The 22342-nt window shown below is 47.7% G+C and overlaps 1 protein-coding gene across 1 annotated transcript; it reads left to right on the forward strand.

Moving 5' to 3' along the window:
* The first annotated feature begins 3063 nt into the window (after positions 1-3063).
* LOC144149289 (uncharacterized) lies at positions 3064-20460 on the forward strand. The gene is made up of 2 exons (XM_077680855.1): positions 3064-3450; positions 16604-20460. Exon 2 carries the CDS (start codon positions 16666-16668, stop codon positions 17488-17490), a length of 825 nt encoding a protein of 274 aa, XP_077536981.1. The 5' UTR covers positions 3064-3450; positions 16604-16665; the 3' UTR covers positions 17491-20460.
* Positions 20461-22342: the final 1882 nt, after the last annotated feature.

Below are 22342 nucleotides of genomic sequence, written 5' to 3' on the forward strand. Positions count from 1 at the left end.
CTGCCAACCAGTTGTTGCAACCGGGCGGGCCGACTGCAGCCGGGAAGGTGTCCAGAGCTGATAGGCCAACGTAAACTGTTTACTTCATAGCGAGAGGTGAGCCGAAGCCAAAGAACAATGCCCCGACGGGCGAGGTTACAGGACTCGAGCAGAGCGACAACATCGATTCGCTGCTCTAACAGGAATACGTTACAACGCTTGGGCAGCTCTATTTATACCCAAAAGCGATAACGGTCAAACGCAACAAGCGGCAACACGCCACGAAAGTCACAGACACACACAACGCTTTTTCCAGAGTTCGTAAGCCGTTCATAGCCTCGCCGCACGTTGAGTCCGGGAGAGGGGAGAGAGGAGGACTCCGCTGAGTTCGCGGGACATCTGTGTCTTTGAAGAGCGTGGAGACGAGCCTCGCAGGCAGCCGCCGAAGTTTTGAAATGCGCCGAAAGTGAAGCGTCTGACGCGGCTTGTCGCAACCTGTCACCGACATGGTGGCGCACGCACGTAGTGGCTTCGCCGCACAGCCGAGGAGTGATACGGGGAAGTACTGCGGCGCACGCCGATTCGTAACAACGTCAAGTCAGAAAGCGGCCACGTCAGAACACGTCAGAACACGTCATTCCTAGAAGGTTGTCCCGGGCACTTGAACGCGTTTCCGCGGGTTTCTGAGTGTTTGCTGTATTTGTTTGGTTTGCTCTTGATCTTTTCCTTTTTTTCTGGAGGGAGAGAGGGACCAGCCTTTCAGGGTTACGGGGGGCGTTGCCCACCATGGTTTAGGCCCAGATTTTGTAATCCATCCAGTCAGGTCCCCAGGAGACACTGATTGGCCTGTGTATCGGGGTGGAGCCTAAGTAACCCATCAAAACCACGAGACACGAGTTCTCGTAGTCGAATCCTCAAGGTTTAATGTGCTATGCACGGCCAGCGTATTGCCGGGCTAGCCAGGTTCATCTGGGGAGGATCTCACCACTTGGGTAGTCTTAGGTCAGGGTCCGTCGCTGACGGGGGTGCCACGTGCACAAAGGTGGAGCTGACTAAGACTCACACTTTCTTTCTGACTTCGTTAACTCTATCTTCAGTCTGTAAATATTGTTTATATTTCTTTCGCTTAAATGTACAGTTTTGAAAACCCTCCATCAACCGTCGCCGCCATGTCATGAGTGCCGCAACAATTAGGCACCAACGCAGATCATCATCAAGAACAACAACGAACCTACATTTACTACGAGCTTACAACATTTCAGTGAAATGTTTTCGAAAATCTAGTCCATACGGTCAAACCCGATTATAACGAAACCGGGTAGAGCGAAGTATGCTATATATCGAACAAAAACAAATCAGTTATGAAAATACATGCGAAACATATTCCTTATAACGAAGTTCACATCGGATATATCGAACTCGGTGAATCTACAATTGCCGCCGAAATGCATGGTCTCACAGGGGTAATTGAAATGTTGATTGGCCGTGGTTGAGACGTTGAGGCACACATGGAGCGGTGTGGCGCCCGACACTTTTCGTAACTGAGGCCGAGTGGAAAGCCGGGCTTGTTGAAAATGGTTCATGACTGCAACTGCGCACAACAAAACGGGACCATATAATTCCTTCGGGGATTTCCTGAGTGTCATCGACCGCGAGGTTGCCGTCACTGTGAGCCCCTCCTATCCAGACACCGTCGTCGATGTCAGGGTAGCTGGGGCTGTTACTGGGAGCCCCTCATATCCAGACACCGTCGTCGATGTCATGGTAGCTGGTGCTGTTGAAAGTTCCAAAGAAGCAGATGATGTCGCGAGTTAAATGCGTCCAATGCTTCATGAAGCGCTTTCGGCAGTTGATATGTCCACACATGATTGCTTCGATATTGAAGGACACGGAATCGAATGCTGCGCTAGTTGACGCCGCCGAAATGAAAGTGAAAACTAGAATCATTTCTTTTTTGTGAAGTAGGCAGTTGAGGTGGAAAGAAGCCTTATTGCTTGCAGTAAATAGATTGTTTTGTTTATGGTAACGACATACTTCATATTATGTTGGTTTCGTATGCGGGGATGGGGGGCGTCCCACGATTTGCGAACTCGTAACAAAAAACTCGTTATTGGCGGGTTTCGCTATATCGAACTATTGGATATGTCGAACTAATTGGCGCGCATAGTACAGTTCGCTATAACCGGGTTTCAATTTAATGACCCATGGCTGGGTGATGGAATCATCGCACGGTAGTTCAAACTCTAACAAAAACTGGATAAACCACTTCTTGTTTAGCTGGCAGATGTGCACTCTGCAGTTACCGACAGTTATCACCGGAGTGTGTTACACCTGCTGCTGCATTTTTGGGCCCCTTCCGCACAGTATTCTGTCTATAGGATTACCTTCTGTGCCCACTTAATCACTCTCATAGGTGCTCAGTTTTTCTAAACTCCTAACTATACAGGTACGTGGCTTTTCCATAGCGTTAGGACAATAAAAGAGGATGTTCTTAGCACGTGCGGGTTTTTGATCGCTAACAAGAAAAAACCTGCCACTCTAGCCGATGGACCTCTACTGTGAACAAATTGCTGTTTTCCACATTAAAATTTTCGCGGCATAAGTCACCATCGTCGATGCCACCTTCATCTCGCACAGCAGCCGTCTTGTGACGTCCAAGCGACCGCATGCGGCATCCGTCCAAAGCGGAGCGCGCTGCTCGACTAAACTCACCTGCGCGTTACGCTCGCCTCCGGGGAAAGAGTAAAACGCAAAGAGAACGCGGCTCGCCAGGGAAACAAAAATAAATTACAACTCCGAACACGCCAGCGTTTGCGAAGCCGGCGGCGGCGGCAGCAGTCAATAAGGAAAGGGAAGATATTAAAAAGGAGAGAACGAAACGATCGTTGAAAGGCGAGCAACAAGACCGAGACGCGCTCCGTATTCTTCTTTCCTTGTTCCGCCATTTCTTCTCCCTTCGCCCTTTGCCTCCCCCGTTTTTGTTCCAGCCCCCCACTGGGCGCCCCGCCCCTTCTGATGACGTAGCGGAAAGGCGGGCGGCACGCGCCACGGCCGTCCGTCGCCCAGACGTGTTGCGGTCGCCGCCGCGTGGCTGCCCTAGAGGTGCTGTGCATTCGAGTCGTTACGCCACATCGCCACTGCACGCGTGTGGGAGCGCGGCATTCGCTTCTTCGGACGTCCCAAACGCGGAAACGCTAGCGAGAAGCGCACGCGCGTAGTCCCACTCTGGAGTGACTGCTTCCTCCACTAGCACCTTCGGACGGATATAATCGGCGCACGTCAAGGCGTTGTCAACCGGAGGGCTTCGTTGTTTCGAAGAGGACAGGGTGAATGTGCTGGAGAAGACTGTTTTGTGAAGCGGTGAAGAAGGACTTGACGGCCTGGATCAAAGCAGGAATTGGGGGGCGAGTGGCGACGGCGGAAGCGCATGACAGCCTCCACCATGATGGCAGTCCAACAGCTGGGTGGCTGGTAAGTGCACGATTTACTTGAGGAATTAAATGTTTCAGGGTACTCCAGAAGGTAAAAAATAATTATGCTGCCCGTGGAAGTACCAAAAAACACGTCCCGAAGGTCGTTCACATAGACACTGAACCTAATGGTTATTTCGGAATTTTACCACATACATTAATACATATTGTCTGCATAAAAATATATAGTTTTTCTTGCATTCGGTACCTCCTGCTAACATATCGTTTGGATTGAAGACTTACTGAAATTATAGCGGAAGATGAATGGCGGGCTTTTTAAAAATAAAATGCTGTTAACAGGCAGACGATCAGCCTGCATGTTATAGCACAACAGCCGAAGGAGATCGCTTGAAGTTCAAACCCATGTATATATCAATTCGTTAGTCTCGTGTTTCAACTAAGATGCATGCCACTATTTGCCTGTGGTCTTGTGCTCTTAACTGCGTGAGTGGGGGGATATACGCTTAGTAAAACAGCGCAAATATAGTTGCAATCACGCAACACCGTCTGTATACATGTATACGGGGTGCCTGAATTTGTTAAACCGGTCTTGTATCGCAATTTGTCTTGTTGATGTGTTCTATACAGTACACGACATAGGATTATTGCCGTGATTAAAAGAGAAGGAAAAAAGAATCTAGGCTGCACTTTGGCCATGGTATTGGGCTATTCGCTGGGGGGGAAATTGCATGTGCAGTACTCATTCGCTGTTGGCATGAACTGGCTTATTAACATCGTTCTTGGGTCAGCCTCCCGGAGGCTAAAAAAGGGGAAAGCTGGTCTCCATCGCGTTGCTCCCAATAAACTCACTTTGTACAAAATTGCGGTTTCAATGAAGATAGACTCTTGAACTATTCAACGCGAAAGAAAAAAAGGACGCCAGCTACCAACGAATGCCTGGTCAGCTAGAGGGGCAGTTTTTGTGACTCCTTCGACTTTATACGAAGCCAGTCGGTCAGGCTTTGCATGTGTTATTATTGCATGTGTTATTATTAATGTTGCACGAATGCTGAAAAAGAGAGCTGCTTCTTATCAAAGCAATGCGAGACTTTTTACGCAGCCAATACAACATTTCTGTTTCCACTGAAATGACATACAGATCATTACAACATCCGAACGACCAACTACCGAAATAAGCACTACATATCGGTCATTTCATGGTTGATTGAACCCCCTTGGACTTATTCGAGGCCGCCCCGTGCAAAGCTGCAATACGTGTGCTCTGATTCTTATCGCTCCTATCTAACTGTCGTATAGCATTCGTGTGTGAAATTTAGAATGTGTACCTGCCAATATGTCCGCAGTAAGCATCGGAAGAAATGTATAAAGTCGGAAAATGTTCTTGACGTGGATTTACTTTTCTGTGAAGATCTATGGTACTTCTTGAGCAAAAAGGTAAACTTAGCTGTAATTCAAACAAAATATAAACTCAAAAACAATTCGCTCCTGACACGTAACAAATCATCTGCCATATGTCAAACAATGTGGACTTTGTGCTCTTGTCTGTTTTGCTTGCGGGGATATGAAAAGGGGTGATACCACGTGTTGGCACATACGCGATTTTCAACGTACGAATACTACTTCCGACATGCGGTATCACCGCGCATTTATCTGGAACGATAAATGGAGGGCGAAATGTTCTGTGGTCCGGCAATGTGTCCCGCTGTTTGCGATTGGTTATTATGGTTGGGAGGTAGATTTTAAAATTCCTCGTTTGGTGTGCTCCCATTTTTATTTCGCTGCCATGCGAAGTTGACGCTAACATTGGCACAGTCGACAGGATCATCCCCACTTCATGTGGAACACAGTGCACAACACGGTAGAATCGCGCCGGGTGAAAGAGTGTGGCGGTGTGTCCTGCCACAGACGGTTGCGAGTTGAGCGTCCAGCATGGCTGTAGAAGGCACCATGTGAATTCATGTGCCTTGGTGGCGCCGGGGGCCTACCAGTAAAATAGGTACAAGTGACTCCTCGACCTGGCGCTCGGCTCTTGTGGTACTACAACGCTTGGGAAGTTCACCCGGCTTGCACAGGAAATCGCCCCTTGAAAGGGGAGGCTGCAAAAATGCAGGAACTTTTTTTTTTTGCTTAGGATGCACATTGGCATTGATGCCTTATTTTTGCTTTATGTATGCTGCATCGTTTAAAAAGCAACACTGCTTAGGATGAACATTGGGAGAGTCTCCATATTTTCGCGTTATGTGTACTGCGTCGTTCACAAGAGTATTACTACTTAGTGTGCACAGTTGCACAGTTTCCACATTTTCGCGTTATGCGTACAGCCTCGTTTAAGAAACTAGTACTGCGTAGCATGCACATTTGCACAGATGCCATAGTTTCACTTTATGTGTACTGCCTGGTTAACACAAGCATGCACAGTGGAAGAGATACCTTTCAGCGGTGCTGTGCACGCATTTACATGTGTTCACCCAGGTATCCCTCACGAGATAGCGCGATTCCGGTAATGCTTTCTTCCGCAATAACATGTGTCTGAATTTTATAAGTTTTCACGCGTTCCGTAACGCTTTGCAAAGCCTCGTATCCTGTCCTGCTCCGGAAAGAACAAAAAGCAGGGTCAGTTAAACCGAAGTGAATCGGTACTCTGAAGGGGAGCAGCCTTAGTAGCTGGAACAAACTCGCATCTCCCGCCAAGGGAACAGAGAATATGACATAACGATGCTGTGGGTTTGGTTAGTTATTATTTGTCCCATGAATGGCATGGGCCTTGCCTCGCTCAACCGCTCGATAAGAGCCAACTGTTTTCCTATTCATAACTGTATGGGTAAGAAGTACCATGCAGGCACATTGATTTTCATACTTTGGCTTCCAAGAGTGACGTCAATCACGTACTCGATAGCGGCCGGGGAACCAAAGATAGACTAGATGTCCTTAAAATAATGTCGGTCACTTACGGGCACTGTGTTATCGTTTTGTTGTCTTTTCAATGGCCTTAACACTCGATCTTTCGCGATAACAGGCCTGAAGTGCGTCACGGGGGCAGAAAAAGAATCCTGAAGTCTCGACACCTCCACGGTGATTGTATACAGTAGAAGCAATGAAACCGAAACTATGTCTAGAAGTTGGCTTCCGTCTTAGAAACTTTGATATGCTCTTTAGCTTCTTAATCCCCAAAACATTGCTAAACCATAACGGTGTACAAATGACGACAAAATTGATTTCGACGTGCGTCGAAAACTGGAACGGCGACACAATGATTGCGGTGCTTCCCGACTGTGCGCACCATTTCGGGTACAATTGCTAACCAGCTAGATATAGATTTGCACATGCACAACCAACGCATTCTATTAGTCGGTACGTCAGTAGCCGAAAATGGCACCAGGTATTCCGCCACCTGGATTTCCTTACAACAAAAGTGGGACGTAGTGGACGTGAACGCGAGAATACTAAAAAATGACACGGGCTCCTATTCATACACGCTAGAGCTTTTAGTTTGACTTAATACCCAGTAAAGGCACGCTGTGACCGTTAAAGGCAAGACAGCATAATTGCCCGATATAATTTGCTGTCTATTGTTTTTTTTTTCAATCCCTTGCTACACAAAGAGCTCACTTAACAATGTACGTTCAGAATTTGTTCTTTCGTTGTAGTTTCGTTGTCAGGTAGTTCACATTTTGGAGGATAATCCACCTTTTTATCACTTTTCAAAGCAAGATGTTTCATTTTTCAACTTGCGGTTTACGACGCTGATACGGCTCTTGGGCTGTGGTCTTCAACGTGCGTCGAAATGTCCTTACCTGTCGGCTGGCATTTTAGGCCTCAGGCTATGTTCAGACAACCGACGCAAAAGCGATATCGTGATCTATGAACGTAAAAAACGCCATGTCACGCAGTTCGGTTGGCCGCAACATGAAATGACCTCATGCCTTAAAGTTGTCACGACCGTTGCGGCAACAGTCTGAACCCGGCTTCAACGACAACTAAATGGCCTTAGCTGCAAAGATCAAAACCCCGTCCATGTCCGTACGAGCACAACACCTGAGCAGCTGAGCCAGTGCACCAGATATAACGGGTTTGTTCCGGACAAATATAAAACGCCTGCCTATGACACGACGTTTAGTAGCAGCTAAAAGCCCTTGGTGATTTATAGTCCCATGGACCGGCCCTAAACGTGTGCTTCGCACACAAACTTTTTCTCCCAACTAGGTTTCAGAAACTGCATGCAAAAGCCCAGGTGGATTAGGGCAACACAATGCGTGGGTAGCAAGAAGAAATATAATTGCCTGCCACGCGTCACCTGGCTTCAAGCACGCGCCGTGCCTCAGAAGTAGAAATAAAACACCGAGAAAAGAAGGCTCGCAACTGCGTCAACATTGCATATTGGCCAGCCGAACAGCTGGCGGTGAACTGGGAGGAAGGGGGCATGTGCCGGCCTGCCGCTTGGATTAAACGTTACATTTGTATGATGAGCTGAGAAGTAGTTTCTGCAACTGCCGCGTCTAGCGTCGCACTCCGGCTGCCTCGACATGGTTATACGTCCACACTCCTTTTTTTTTTTACGTCGACTGCTGCCCCGGCGGATCCTTCCACCGAATGCGTGTGATCAAACCGCAAACAAATCTTGCGAGCAACGCGCGGCGTACATATACTTTCATATTCTCACATGTGCGCAGACTTGTTCGTTTGTTCCGAACTCCGAAAGTTTGTTCTTTTTTTTTTTTTTTCAGGCCAAAAAGGATCACGCGCATGGCAACAATTTGTCTATCCGTTTGTGTCGATCTTCCAGTCACAGACCATATGGTGAGCCGCGTCTTTCCGCTTTGCCCATTCAACGACGTGGATTCTTAATGCCAGACACTCAAGTGCTCAAGCCGACCTTTCGTGCAGCCGTCGGCCTTCACACGGCAGTAGAAACGAGTGTCGCTCAATGAAGCAGAAGCGGGAATGTGATAGGCACACCGCAGCGACTTGCTGCTCGCCCTGCTGCAAACATATGCTACGTAGTACGTACTCGACATCGCATACTCATCGTTTCGAGCGCCGGAGTAGACAATTACAGGTAGCATGTACAACCGTGCAAGACGCGGCACGGGCAGCCTAGGTAGGTTCTGAGTACGTTAGCGCGGCGTTGGTGCGCTGGAAGATGGAGCCGGGGCAACCGACGCGTTGCAAGACTGCACAGCTATATCTCGGAAGAAGTATATCGTCCTTGGCAGTCATCTCGGGCCGAGCGAGCAGCGCGGCGCGGCACTGTGTACGCGAATGGTAGTCAATCATTTCTCCGCGTCTATTACGCACGCCGTCGGAACTTGCGCTAGACCTGCACCCAACGAGCGAATGCGAGAACGAAAAAACAGAATATCAAGTGAAGGCAAGCGGGTAAGATGTTCCATAAATCTCCCGCCTGTGATCTTTTCCTCCAAGGCTTCGGAAGCCGCCACCGTCACCACGACAATGCGGCCAAGCGTTCGCGCGCGTGCTCAGCGGCTAAGCCTAGATTTCGGCCTAGCCAGGCCGACGCCGTTGCGATTGCTCGGCCTAAGAAGGGCGAGGAGGACCCTGTGCGGGGACGAAACGTGGGATTTAGATTCCGAGAGTAGTCGTGCAACTTTTCGCGCGCAATTACACCTTGCGGCCGCGGTAGACGGCTGAAACCACTTCCGCATTTAATCGTTCTGGGGCACCGGCGCATTGCGGCTTCTGGGGTGCATTTGGATAGGGCGACAAAACGAGAAAGGAAGGCGTGGCACTTTGCATGAATGCGTCGCACGGGTTTGAGTGAGAGCGCCTACGGGGGCAAAAGCGACGGTACGTACAAAGTCCGGCGGAGTACGTTTAGCGGTGCAGGCGATGCGGATTTGAGATACTGCACATTATGCCCTGCTAACATTTAGTGCTTGCCTTTTGATTTCAGTGTGCGGATTCCGTTTTGCAATAACGTGGTGAATGCAGGTCACAAGACTTATTTTGCAGAGCTACTGGGAACACATAACCCTGCAAAGTATTTCGTGCCTTTGCAGGCCCTAAAACCACCTCTCGCCAACTGACAAATATTGACCTTTCGCAAAGGGGAAGAAAAGAAGGAGCAATATTTGTAACCAGAGTTAGCGGTCTTTTCAACCTCGAGAAGCTGCATTTTCAGCTACTATATTTTGCGCGTTGCGGCAAGTTTACTTCGGAGCCTCCTGTCATGCACCGACAAAGGGAACGAGGCATCAATTTAGGACCGTTTTCTTAATTGGCGCTTGAACTACTTCATTCGTGCTATGAATATTGATTGGCGAGGATGTACTTTCATCTCATTGCGCGGAGGTCGTATTGCATTCGCGAAGGAATGTATCCAATATTTTGCCTATCCTGCGCCTCTGTTCCGAGTTTACAGGGCCGTCCACTTAAGCTGCGGACGCGGCGCAGCGCGGCCGCGCTCCGCAGAGCGCCAGCGCACAGACAGCTGCCGCGCATGGAAGCTAAGTGGCGCAGGCGCATAGGGGCCTGGAGGCGTTGGTTCCTGTCGTCTGCTAGCGGGGAAGAACGCCGTACTTGCTTTCCTGTGAAGCACGCCTAACTCTCGGCATGCATGTAGCTTCTTAGCGCGCCGCGACCGCGTTGCGGGAAAACGCACTTCTCACCCTGCACCGCGTTGTGTATTTTCTGCGTACGACAACTGAGCGCTCCCTATTTCAGGTCCGCTGTCCCAGTTTAATGCATGCATTGTTGCTCACATTTCTGAACTGTCTTGTTTTGGTTAAAGAGGGACGCTGTAGAGGAGGGCTACGTGTAAATTCGGCCACCAGGATTTATTTAAATTGCGCTGGTATTACACAGAACATGGGTGCCTGGGCATTTTGCCTCCGCGGAATTTCGGTCACAGCGCCTGGGTTTCGATCTCGCGACTTTGGTAACGATGTTCGTTGGCTTTTTTTTTTTTTCATATATATGAATATCGCGCATCGTCGAGATGGTTCATGCAGACGCCCAGCCAGCGGGTCACGCACCCAGCACAATTGTCCTACTCTCCGGCCGACACCTGGACTGGTCCAACCCTAGTCGGCTACATTATAATGCATATGTCATTGGTTGCGGTGCCTGCATGGCTAGTTATTAGGAGACAGTGGCCATTCCTTTTGTTGTGACCTGCTACGTATCCTCCTTTCTGGTACGACGCGCACTTCCTCGCAATGGACCGAGCGGTCCATCGCAATGAAGCTGCGGTCACCAGTTCCATGCTGCACAATTGTGAAACAGCTTCTGCGTTCTTCAGCACCACAACTTCTGCATGCTTTTCTTTATCATCCCCAGACACATTGCCTAGCCAAACGCCACGAACTGAAAAATCGTCAAAATGTTCAATACGTTTGCAATGTCCTTAATAATGCCAGCATTGCCTCACATTTAAACAAGTACTTGCATTGTGGGCTAAACATATGTGATTTCTTTTCATTTTTGCGATATTTGTTGTCGATTTCCATCAGTTCGGGGATCACATTCGAAGACACATCGAGCAATACGCGAGCGGCTTCGAGCTAGACTTAGCATGTGACACTCCGATAAAAAAAAAATTAGGGAAGCTTGAACTCACGCACAAGACTTGAACAGCGAAGCTGTTGTTGGTGAGCATTGTCGAACACAGTTAAGTTTGAATATCATTGCTAATTTGCATAGTTGCGATGCCAGTAATCGTCGTCATATGCACCAAAAAGGTCGTCGTCTTTTTTGCGGTGAGCAATGGATGGAAAAGCATCATCAGCGTTGTATCCTCCCACCATCTCATCGTCATCGACAAGAGGCAGCGGTAGCAGGATCTGCAGGTCGTATCGGGAGGGATTCGCACACTCGTAGCCATGTCTCCAATTGCCCATAAAGGCTTCCAGAGGATGTGGCGGCCGCGGTGATATCTCCAGGCAGGGTGTCTTGTCAACTATAGCATTACACCTTCAGCATTTTAGCTGGAGTTTTTACACGCGCGGTAAGGTTTGACGACAGAGCTGGAGGTTCTTTTTCTTTTTTTGATAAAGCCAGTGCGCGAGCCGGAGACTCGGCCGTCTCCGCAAGGCACGCGCTCACGAGCGCTCGGCATTTTCTCGGTCCTCGAAATTTTTGCCAGTTTTTTATTTATCGCTACATCCACTGCGCGTGCCGGGGACGCTCGGCGGTCACCACAAGGCGCGCGCCCACGCGCGCTCGAAATTTTCTCGGCGTTTATTTTTATTTTTTTTTTGTATCGGCGGACTTACGGCCAGTAACAACAGCTCAGCAGTTAAAAAAAAGCAGGCCGGACGGCATATCCGGTCATACGGCGTCCTACGTTAGAGAGCACACGCAGATAATAAAGCTTTGTTCCTTGGCCTTCTTTACTTCTAGGGCGCGGTGAAGTCCTGAGAATCCCGCCAAGAATTGACCTGGGCCATCACGGTGGCTCAATGGTTAGGGTGCTCAGATATACTGAGCAGGGAGACCCCTATTCGTCCAAGTAGGAGATGCCGCTTTTCAAAAGAGGCAAAATGAAAGAACGCGCGTTTGCTGCGCGGTATCAGTGCACGGTAAAAATTGGGCCCATCTCCCCTCGAGGGGGACTCGAGTAAATGCGTCGCATAGGGGGTGGGTGTATTGCGTTAACGTTTAGTGTTTGGGGAGTTGGTGGTAGTGAATGCGTTGTATCAGCAGCTTCTTGACGTAGTCAAGGATATAAGGCGCGTTCATAGCCTCCCATTCTGCGTCGGCTTTGTGGCGCAGTGGGTAGAGCACCATGTACATTGCGTTCCGCCCGCAGGGTCGAGGGATCGAAACCAGGCGCCGGATCGGATAGTATTTTTTTTATATAGTGTAGGGGGAGGGGTGTGGACTACGACTACGGACGTCAACGCGGGTGACATCGTGAGTTACTGAAATGCTCTGCATTTAAAAAACATCAGGTGGTTATACGGAGCCCTTCTCTACAGAGCCTTCGTAGCAAGAGTCGTTTTGCGGCGTTACACCCTATAATCCCAGCCAAACCAGTGGTGAAATGCCTTCAACAATACATGCATTAAACTGTGATCGTGAAACTGAGCAGAGCCTATAGCGCTCAGTTGTCGTACGCAGAAAATACACAACGCGGTGCAGGGAGAGAAGTGCGCTTACCCGCAACGTGGTCGTGACGGTCAAAGAGGCATGCCGAGAGTTAGGCGCGCTTCACAGCAAAGCAAGCACGCCGCGCTAGCAGACGACACGAAGCCCGGCGGCCCGGCCTCCAAGCCCCTACGCACCTGTGGCGCTTAGCTTCGATGCGCGGCCGCTGTCTGTGCGCTGGCGCTCCGCGGAGAGCGGCCACGCTGCGCCGTGTTCGCACCTAAAGTGGACGGCCCTGTATATCCGTCAGGCGGCGATCAATTTCCATATTAAATCTTTCGCGTTCCAATCCCACCACATACGTATAGATCTATTAATTGTTATGTATTGATCACTGTGGTGGGTTCTTTTTATCCATCATAGGCGGACGATAGAACGGTCTGGGGTGCAGCTTTAATATTGGCGGTTTAATATTGCATTACGTTACTGTAAAGGCCCAATGCCTGCCGAATGCACTTCATCCCATTCTTATCCTTCTCCATGCTTATCCTTCTCATTCTCAAATAATAAATGGCAGCCTACCATTGTCCCTGAATAGGAAAGTGTATGACAGCTGCATCTTACTGGTACTCACCTACGGGGCAGAAACTTGGAAGCTCACTAAAAGGGTTCCACTTAAAATGAGAACGACTTAGTGAGCAAGGGAACGGAAGATGAGTGGTGTAACATTAAGGGACAAGAAGAGAGCGGTGTGGGTCAGGGAAAAAAACGCGTGTTAAGGACATATTGGTAGAAATTAAGCAGAAGAAATTGGTGTGGACACGGCATGTAATGCGAAGGCAAGACAACCGTTGGTTAAGGGTAATAGACTGGATTCCTAGATAAGGGAAGCGTGGCAGGGGGCGGCAAAAAGTTAGTGGGGCAGATAAGATCAAGAAGTTTGCAGGGATACATTAGTCGCAGTTAGCACAGGACCGGGATGATTAGAGATTAATGGGAGGGGCCATTACCCTGCAAGTGGGCGTGGGTAGGCTGATGATGATGATGGTGATGATCACTTTAAAGGGCGGTCTTGGGCAGGCGCATTGAATTCGGGGCTTCTTTTTTTTTCTTTAAAACCAATCCTGGAGAACTGCGTGCGCACTGTCGGCGCCCATCGATTTTACCTTTGCCGCCGAATTATCTGAAACAAAACATCATGGGAAGAAGGTGATACCAACAAACTCTACTCCCTTTTATTGCTCAAGAGTGGTCTGTTCTCTTGTTTTTGATGATTGTTACTGAAACGCACATCTCTCAGCTGGCTGCAAAAATGGATGATACGGCTTAAAGGCCGATTCAACACCACACTTAAACCAAAATCACCCCGCGTGGACAATGTCGGCGAGAAAAAAAACACGCAGCGACGCCACCTACCTTGTCTCCTAGGCTTCAAGATAGATATTTTCGGCGCGACCACGTTCTGGAACCGTAGGGTGCAAATACCATAGAATTAACTTACGCAGTGTTAGTCTGCGTGCAAAATTGTAGGTTTCCCCTCCTTTTTAATGTATGACATTTACCAATACTGAAAGGATGCAAAATCTTTCCACTTAGTGAATTGGGGTGTCGCGAAAGTGCATCGAATGTTTTATAAACACTTCGATTAGACACATTGGCTGCACCAAATAGCGCATATCATGCGGAAACAGCATTCCTTCGTGCTGATTCTGTCGAAATGTTACGGCTCTGTGTCGTGTATAACCCATTTCGGGTATATATGCTGCTGTAATTGTGAAGCTCTCAGGTAGCGTGCATGCAGGATTCAGAGTATGGGCATAAATCCTTGTGGTCGAAACTCCTAGTGCTTTCGTTGTAGGTGATTGATTGATTGATTGATTGATTGATTGATTGATGATTGATTGATTGATTGATTGATTGATTGATTGATTGATTGATTGATTGATTGATTGATTGATTGATCGATCGATCGATCGATCGATCGATCGATCGATTAGTGGATTGGTGCGTGGTCCAGCAGGCTGTAGCTCCGCACGCTTCAGCAGCATACATTCGTGTTCATAAAGCGTTGGCCAATACCCTCTCCCGGTGTGTGCAACTCTTTGGATGTGTGTCCCTTTGGTATCAGCTGCAACTTTGGAGTTTGTACTGCTTCCATCAGTGGAGCTTGTGGTTCCACCAGCGCCACGCCGTCCTTGATCAATCACGCGTTTTCTGATGCTACAAATAGTTGTGCGCGAAAGTGTGCGTGGCGGATATAATCATCCGACTGTATCAAAAACCACGGGTATCGATATGGTTTCGTTTGGGATTACCCGTATCCGTATCGTGCTTTGTATCTATCGCTTACAACGATACCAAAGATGAATCCTTACTGCCATCAATCTACGGAGGGATGCGTTGGCTCTTGATCAAGATGCCCACGGTCGCTGTTCCTACCGTCATATTAAAAGCCAGTAGCTCGCATACGAGCCAACCGGTCCAGCTTGTCCGTATGCTAGGTGCAACTTCTTATCCCAGGCGTTGCAACTTCTATTTTTTTGAAACCCCAACTTCAATTTCTTTGAAGCTTCCTTTACACCACTCAAATTTCGGAATAAAATGTGGATATTTAATAGAGTTACACACTACAGAAGACTGTTGATGCTTAGTTCCGAAGAAATTAACTTTGCTGGTCATGTCAAATTCGCTAAGATTCCTTGTTGAACTACTCGCGCGTATGTAAAGACTTGTACCACTCTTATAGCACGCACTGCCAGCTCCCATAGATATACGGCAACATATGTCGTTAGTAATCAAACCTGGGACGTTTGAATCGAAGCAGTATTCCTGAACCATTGCGCCACCACCGCTTTACATGCTGCTCGCTATGCTGAGGATATTTATTCTTTCGAAACTAACCGACAGAGAGACAGCGTTCACCTCCACTCAGGCGAGCAATGCACTTTCGAAGGATGCAGCGAGGAACTGCCAATCTCGGTAGAAAACAATGGCCACTGAACAATCCTGTCATCGTCAAAACTTTCCCAAGCATCGCAGGCACGACAGAAAAAATAATTCTTCAGAAATTCAGAGAACTATCTACTAATGCGAGCATTCTTATGCCGCTTGTCTTAAGTTTGTGTTTTTACAGTCGAAGTTTTTGGTTTTCTTAAATCCTTTCCGACCAATTATCTCCGTTTACGCTATTATAAATATTCGAATTAAAACAATCGCCCAATCAGCGTTGTTGTGGAAATGAAGGGCGTTAGACGGTTCGCCAGTTTTCGTAATTATGTTGTTTTTCATATTCTTTCTAGTTTTTCAAAATTTAGTTCCGCCAATTCTCTCCATCTACGCTGTTATAACGACTACATTTAACACTTTCGGGAAATCTGCAATATTGTGAAAATGCAGTGCTTTGCATGTTAGCCATTTTCCCTGTTTTTTTTTATTTGTTATTTTTTTATGTTTCGAAATTTCTTTGTACCAATTATCTAACCTGCGCTAATATAAAGATTATAGGCGGAACTTCCGCAAAATTGGCATTATTGTTGAAAAGCCGGTCGTTATACGGTTTGGCATTTTCCGTATTTTTTCATAGTTTTTTTTATTTATTAATTTTTCAGAATTTCGTTTCACGAGTTATCTACATTCACGCTGTTGTAACGACTACAGGGGAAACGTTATCAAATCTGCATTATTGCGAAAATGCAGGGCGTTACCCTGATCGCCATTTTCCGGAAATTTTTTATCGTTTTCTAATATTTAGTTTCTTAAAATTTCGTCGAACCATTATCTCCATTTCCATGATTATAACGATTAAATTTGGAACTTTCCCGAAATCTACATTATTGTGGAAATGCAGGCGTTACACGATTAGCCAGTTTTCCTAATTATTTGATATTTTTCTCTTTTTTTCATAATTCTGCATTACCAATTATCTTCTTGGCAGTCGCCCAAGTGACTCTTGGGTCGATTTGGCTGATACACAACAGAAGTTTCTGTTTTCGCAATCATCACCAGAGCCGTTTTGCGATGATTAGCTCGAATTTGGAAGCAAATTTATTTGATCGCAATGATTTGAACTTGGCAGTTTAATTTTTATACAGCACAATGGGGATTAAGGTAACGATAACATTGACACCCTCTATCTTCCCCTGTCGCAGATTCGGAATGTCCAGACCTGTTCCTTTCGGACGAGCTGACCCTCCCCAAGCCAGTTCCAGTCATGGAAGTCGACAGTGTGGTGCTCGAGTCCTTCCTGGAGCTCAACTTTCCCGACGACCTCAACTTCTCCACGCCCATCGACTATCCTACGTTCAGCGCAGTCGAACCAGCACTGCAGACGACAACACTTGCCCAGTCCCAGGAGACAAGTGTCCCTATCGATGCCAACACAACGCTGCCGTTCCAGACTACGCCGAAAGCCGGTGCTATAAACACTGGCGCCCCAGCATCAAGCACAGCCACGCCCGGAACCCAGCCGTCGCCATTCGCGCAGCCTTCTAGCGGCCGTCCGCAGCGCTCCTGCCGACTTAACCCTGACTACAACTTGAGGCCAAGGTCTGTCCAAGCGCGCATAGAGACGGAGCAGCGACGAAGGCAACGGCAGCAGCATCAGAGTTCCAGGAAGGAGCCCAAGCCCAAGCAGAAGCCTCCACCGTTGTCAAAGTACCGGAGGAAAACGGCCAACGCCCGCGAGCGGTACCGCATGCAAGAGATCAACCGGGCGTTCGAAAAACTGCGGGCGGCCGTGCCGGCCCTTCCAGGAACTGTCGTCGAGGCCGAGAAAACTGGCGACACGAGCAAGCTTACGAAAATCACCACTCTCAGGCTCGCACTCACCTACATATCTGCGTTGACGCAAGTGTTGAGGGATGCCAACGAGCGAGAAGAAAACGGGTCCGAAGTGGACTCGGTACAGAGCATCGATTCATTGGAATCTAGTCTGGACTTTGGAGATGACCCTCTTCTGATGCCTTCCGACCTGGTCGGTATGATTCTCGATTCCGACGGTGATAGCCTTCAGTTCAGCGACGCTTCGACGCCTTGAATATGGTACAAGCCGGGCGAAGCCACCTACGAGTACATGTCGTTCACCTTCCTATGAACTGAATACTGACAGCGGGGCCTCCGCGATGCTGGCCTGTCACCTCTGGGATCCGGCGCAAGATTCCCAACGGAACGGAACGAGTCGTTAGTACAAGATCCGTCTCCTAAAGTGCCGTAAGCACTTCTGAGATTCAGGTTGGGCTGCAGTACTTTGTGCCTTGTTTCATTACCGACATCGCTGGCGGACTTTCAGGCCGCGTCGTAGAATGGAAGACAGTGCGTCGGAGAAAGTCTCCGTCTTTAGAAGCCGGTTCTTCTGGAGCCCGGTTGTCGCTGTGGTACATATCCCAATGGTAGATTAAGTTATGTAATTTAAAGAATGATTTGTGCACGAAATGGGCTATGTGCTGCATTCGCAAGAAAATGTTTTCCGTACGCATATTTAACTGTGCAAGAACCTTTGCCGTGACCAGAAACTCGTAGCTTTGCTTCTAAGCTAGTGGCAGTCAGTGCAAAGCTTATTTGTTCGCGTAAAACGTGCGAGAAATTACCGGAACTTATGCTTCACCTACTCAGCTTTTGTTCCACTTTCGCGCACCCGATATGAAGGAGACGATGTTCTGCAATCCCGGTAACTGCTCGTGAGGCGGAGTGGATTTTTTGTGTGTGCCATGATTTGAAACGTTGCAGCTCCGCCAATGTGCCATGACGTTTGCAATGAGGTCATGCGCAGGGATGAAATGTATATAGCCGTTGTGGGCGCATTCTAGTCAGCCTGAAGGGTAGGTTTTTGGCTCATCTTGCAAAAGGCAGCGGTTTGCAAAACGCGTCCAGTTATAATGGATAGCCCACAATGTGATTTAATATGTCTCGACAAACCGTGAATAATTACATGGCAGCAGGTTTTCATGCACATTTTGATCGTTATTACAGCAGTGCCACTAACTATAAATATGTTTACAAGCCGTGGACTTGTGAACGCTCAATAAACCAGATGTTAAGCTGAAATAGCCGGGCTCGGTGGAAATCCGCTGATGGTTGTCTCCGACAGCGTGATATTACGTTTCCGAACCGATATATTTTATGCGCTCTTTTATCGGTCTAGAACTATTACATAGCTCACCCTGTTCAGCAATCCAAAAGCTTTGTTTGCTTTCGTTAAAATTTGTTTTTACTAGGCACGACTATAAACTTGGAATCTGGCAGCGCCCCAGAAAAGCCATGTTAAGTGATTGCAGCAAAGCATAATTCAGACGTTCCTCATCATATTTAGTGTAAATTCCCGAAACAGCAGCCTAATCAAATTAATCAAAGCGCCAGCGGTTCAGGAATACGCAAACTTCTACTCCAGCCGCAACGAGTTTCTTTACCGATAACTTAATGGAATTCTTTGCGTATTTATTTCAAGATTTTCGGAGAACGAATAAGTTGCTATACGGGCCGTATGCTCGTGAATTACGCGCTGGTCGTGTACTACACAAGTATCCGCCTTCTTTGCTTGGACATTCAGTACGTTTTGCAGGACGTTTTGCTATCCCATTTGCTGTGTTTCAAACAGTGGGACTGTTGTGCACTTTATTGTACGTATTTTTTGTATTACGGAATGTATGTGGCCGATAGGGTGTGTAAGTTGTGTGCAAGAGTTTCGTTATACACTGTGCTCAGAAAGAGTTAAGGTTTGGCCTGCAGTGGAGGGCGCATGCCTTTCACGTTGCCCACACGTGAAGGCCCAATTTTGAGATTAAAGCACCGCATAGCCAGAGTGGGACCTAAATCAAAGTAAACTCATTCAGCTAAGATTTATTGATTCCTCTCGCATTTTAAATGGAAGCCCAATGGTGCAAAACACGGAAAAGAATGAATGATAGGCACCTAAATCATCTTAGTGTACGAAGTGACCTAAGTATTACGATCGCCTGCAGGTTCAAAGGGGCGCTGACAGTTCGCAAGTATAGACAATTTCATCCCGTGTACTTCGCACGCAGAATTCCTACCTTGCTTTACCTTTCAATATTCTTAAGAAGTGAAAAGGTATTTCATGAAACACCGATCGCAGGTGCGGTACTGGAAGGCGGTTTTTCTGTTGGAAAATAAGAAATGGAACGCCCCTGTGCCATGATTTCAGTAGACGTAACAGATGCCTATGTTTCATAATTTATGCGTATGGTTTCCCTATATGGCACGCCTGACCTAGGTGTAGCTTTCGCGGGCCAAATCCCTAGTGTAATACTCCATCTTTACGAAAATTGTGTTGTCTCGCAGACATTTACGAACCTAAGACAAATGCTCCAGTGCCTTTGAGTACATAAAGTCGAAAAATTATAGATAAACTGCTGTATTGCTGCCTTTGGCAGCTCAGCCACGTCATGTAGCCTGGTAGTAGTTTCAGGCAACCGCATTGGCCAGATCCTGCACTCCGACAGAGGGTATTTAATGCCCGACAGTGAAATAGCCATTTAACTTCCTTGACAGTGAGAAAAAGAAAGTGCGTTTGTTTTTCAAATTGCCAGGGTGGTGTCAAACTTCCGTTTGTAGTACTATATATGCATGCCTGTGATGTAAGTGTTCTATTGAAATGGCCCATGAAGCACTGGTTACGCCACCGAGTGAGTGGATGATCGTGTGTCTGAAAATGTATGAAAGCTGGAAACCGTTGTTACGAACCGGGCCCAAAGCAATAAGCTTGCTGGCGGACATGCCCCGCCACGTACCATGGATATTGCTGAGCTTCTGATAAAGTGCTCATGCCTTACGTGAGCAGGCACGTGTATGGTTTAACGGCCATTGGCGTCGTCGTGTAAATATCCTGTCCGGTGATGTATATATTGTTGATGTGGTTGTGTGATGCAATGCCCGGTGCAATTTCCTTTTTGTGTTACAAGAAGCTTGAAGAAAACGACGCAACGAGGTTTCATTGAACCCTTGTTGATATTTTTCAACCGAGGGAAACTTTTTCTCATTCCCATTTCGATTTGCTTATTTTGGAAATAAAAGAGCAATAAAGAATGTTTATTACAAATGGACTCGCCTGAGCTTGTCATCAATTTGTTAGTGGTTTATGCAGAAGTATTTAAGTGGGATCGCTTCAGGGGCCCGGGATGTCGTCTGTTCGATGTCGTTGGGAGTCACGCACCTGGGTTGATACCGAAACTTGTCAAGAGGGGGTGCCACAGCGCCCGCCTGATACCGAAACTAGCCATGAGATGGCGGCACAGCTTCTCGGAATAGACACTGCGAACAAAGAGCTGGTCTTTATCGCCATGGGCGCCGAGCAGTTGGCACAGTTCGAGGGACAGCGGGCGCTTCTTAGCAAAAGACAGTGACGCCGGAGCGCCAATTCATCTGTGCGACAAGGTGAAGGAGAATCCAAGGGTGAAAAAAGACAGGAAAGCCTCCTGCCAAGTCAAGCAGGAGTCAAGGCTCAACAACACTGAAGGAGAGAGAATCCTGTGGTTAAAGTTTAGAAAACTCAAGCAAAGCAGCAGAAAAGACAAGCTAACCCTAATTTGGTTGGCGGTCAAATTCAAGCTGCATACAAAGGTAGGCAAGTCAATACCCAAGTGAATCCCCTAAGTGAATCCCCCCTCCAAAAAAGAACACACAAATGAAGACAAGATAAACACAAGGTACTCACAACAATATTAGAAAAGGCACACTGGCGAATCACTGCTCCGCACATCCGTAAGCTTTAACGTTGAGTCCATATTACACCAATTTTTTTTCTTTGTGTTCGAGATATTCGGCGAGGCAAGTATTAATTAATCGCAGCTTGAAAAACTAAGAAAAGTTTTACCAGTCAAGAGCCGATGTTATCAATATTGCAGTGGGAAAAGACTGGATTGGAGGGGATCACAGAGGGGTTATACATTCACTACTGAAGTTTATACAGGGTACACACAAAAACGAACTAATGTGCGAAAAACGCACACAAGCGCGCTGATCTGCAATGACAGATAACCGATAAAAACTGAGGAAGCATAAAAATTTGAAGGGTTTGCGGTTTCTTCGAGTTCTAAAAACCAACTTCATTAAAAACGATCGTGCATTTGTTGGTCATATGCCACTGCATATCAATGTTTTGTAAACGTTCTTGCACTATATTAGCCCTGAACCCTACTGTGCTAATATGGGCGCCAGGTCACGCAGCGGTCGACGGAACGAGCGAGCACACGCTACAGCCCGAGAATGCGCCCTCCGTGCTACGCACCAGTCGCTCCGTGAGCCAGAGCCTATCCAGCAGAAGTACCGTGCACTCTGGTTGCCAGATATGCCTACCCACCACCGTTTCAGAAGCTCACCGGAGAGGAGGCTATAGCTTGGCGGGAAATACGGACTGACACATATTTACCCCTTAGCTTTCTGCATATCATACACCCCACAGTATATCCACCAGCATGCCCACAATTCAGTGAGCATCATCACCGTACCATGCCACATGGGCTTGCAAAAACACACCAGCATGCTCAATTATTCGCACCCTACCATCGAGAAGTGGGAGGCCGTGGTTTGCACTTCAGACCCTGAGGACCAGCGACACTTGGTTGGCCGGGCACGCATGACAGCAGCCGCCGCAGGGGGCCTGGACTCAGGGCATCTCCCATTTTCAAGCGCGAACATGATCTTACTGGTAAACAATGTTTTACCACAATCACCACCGCCGTAGCACTGCTAAAAGGTAAGGCTAAACGAGTTGTCACTCAAGCGCAGCTTCGAGGCCTTTTCTGCGCATGCTACATAATTTATTTCGCTTGCTGTTTAGTAGCTGGATAGCTTTTGAACCCGCTTTTCTACGTTGTCTTGCCTGCGCAAATGAACAGTCGTTTACATCGATAACTCTCGCTATGGGCACCCAC

Source organism: Haemaphysalis longicornis, unplaced genomic scaffold, assembly GCF_048455015.1.
Source record: "Haemaphysalis longicornis isolate Haplotype H1 unplaced genomic scaffold, Haemaphysalis longicornis Haplotype H1 scaffold_8, whole genome shotgun sequence".
NCBI classification, from domain to species: Eukaryota; Metazoa; Arthropoda; class Arachnida; order Ixodida; family Ixodidae; genus Haemaphysalis; species Haemaphysalis longicornis.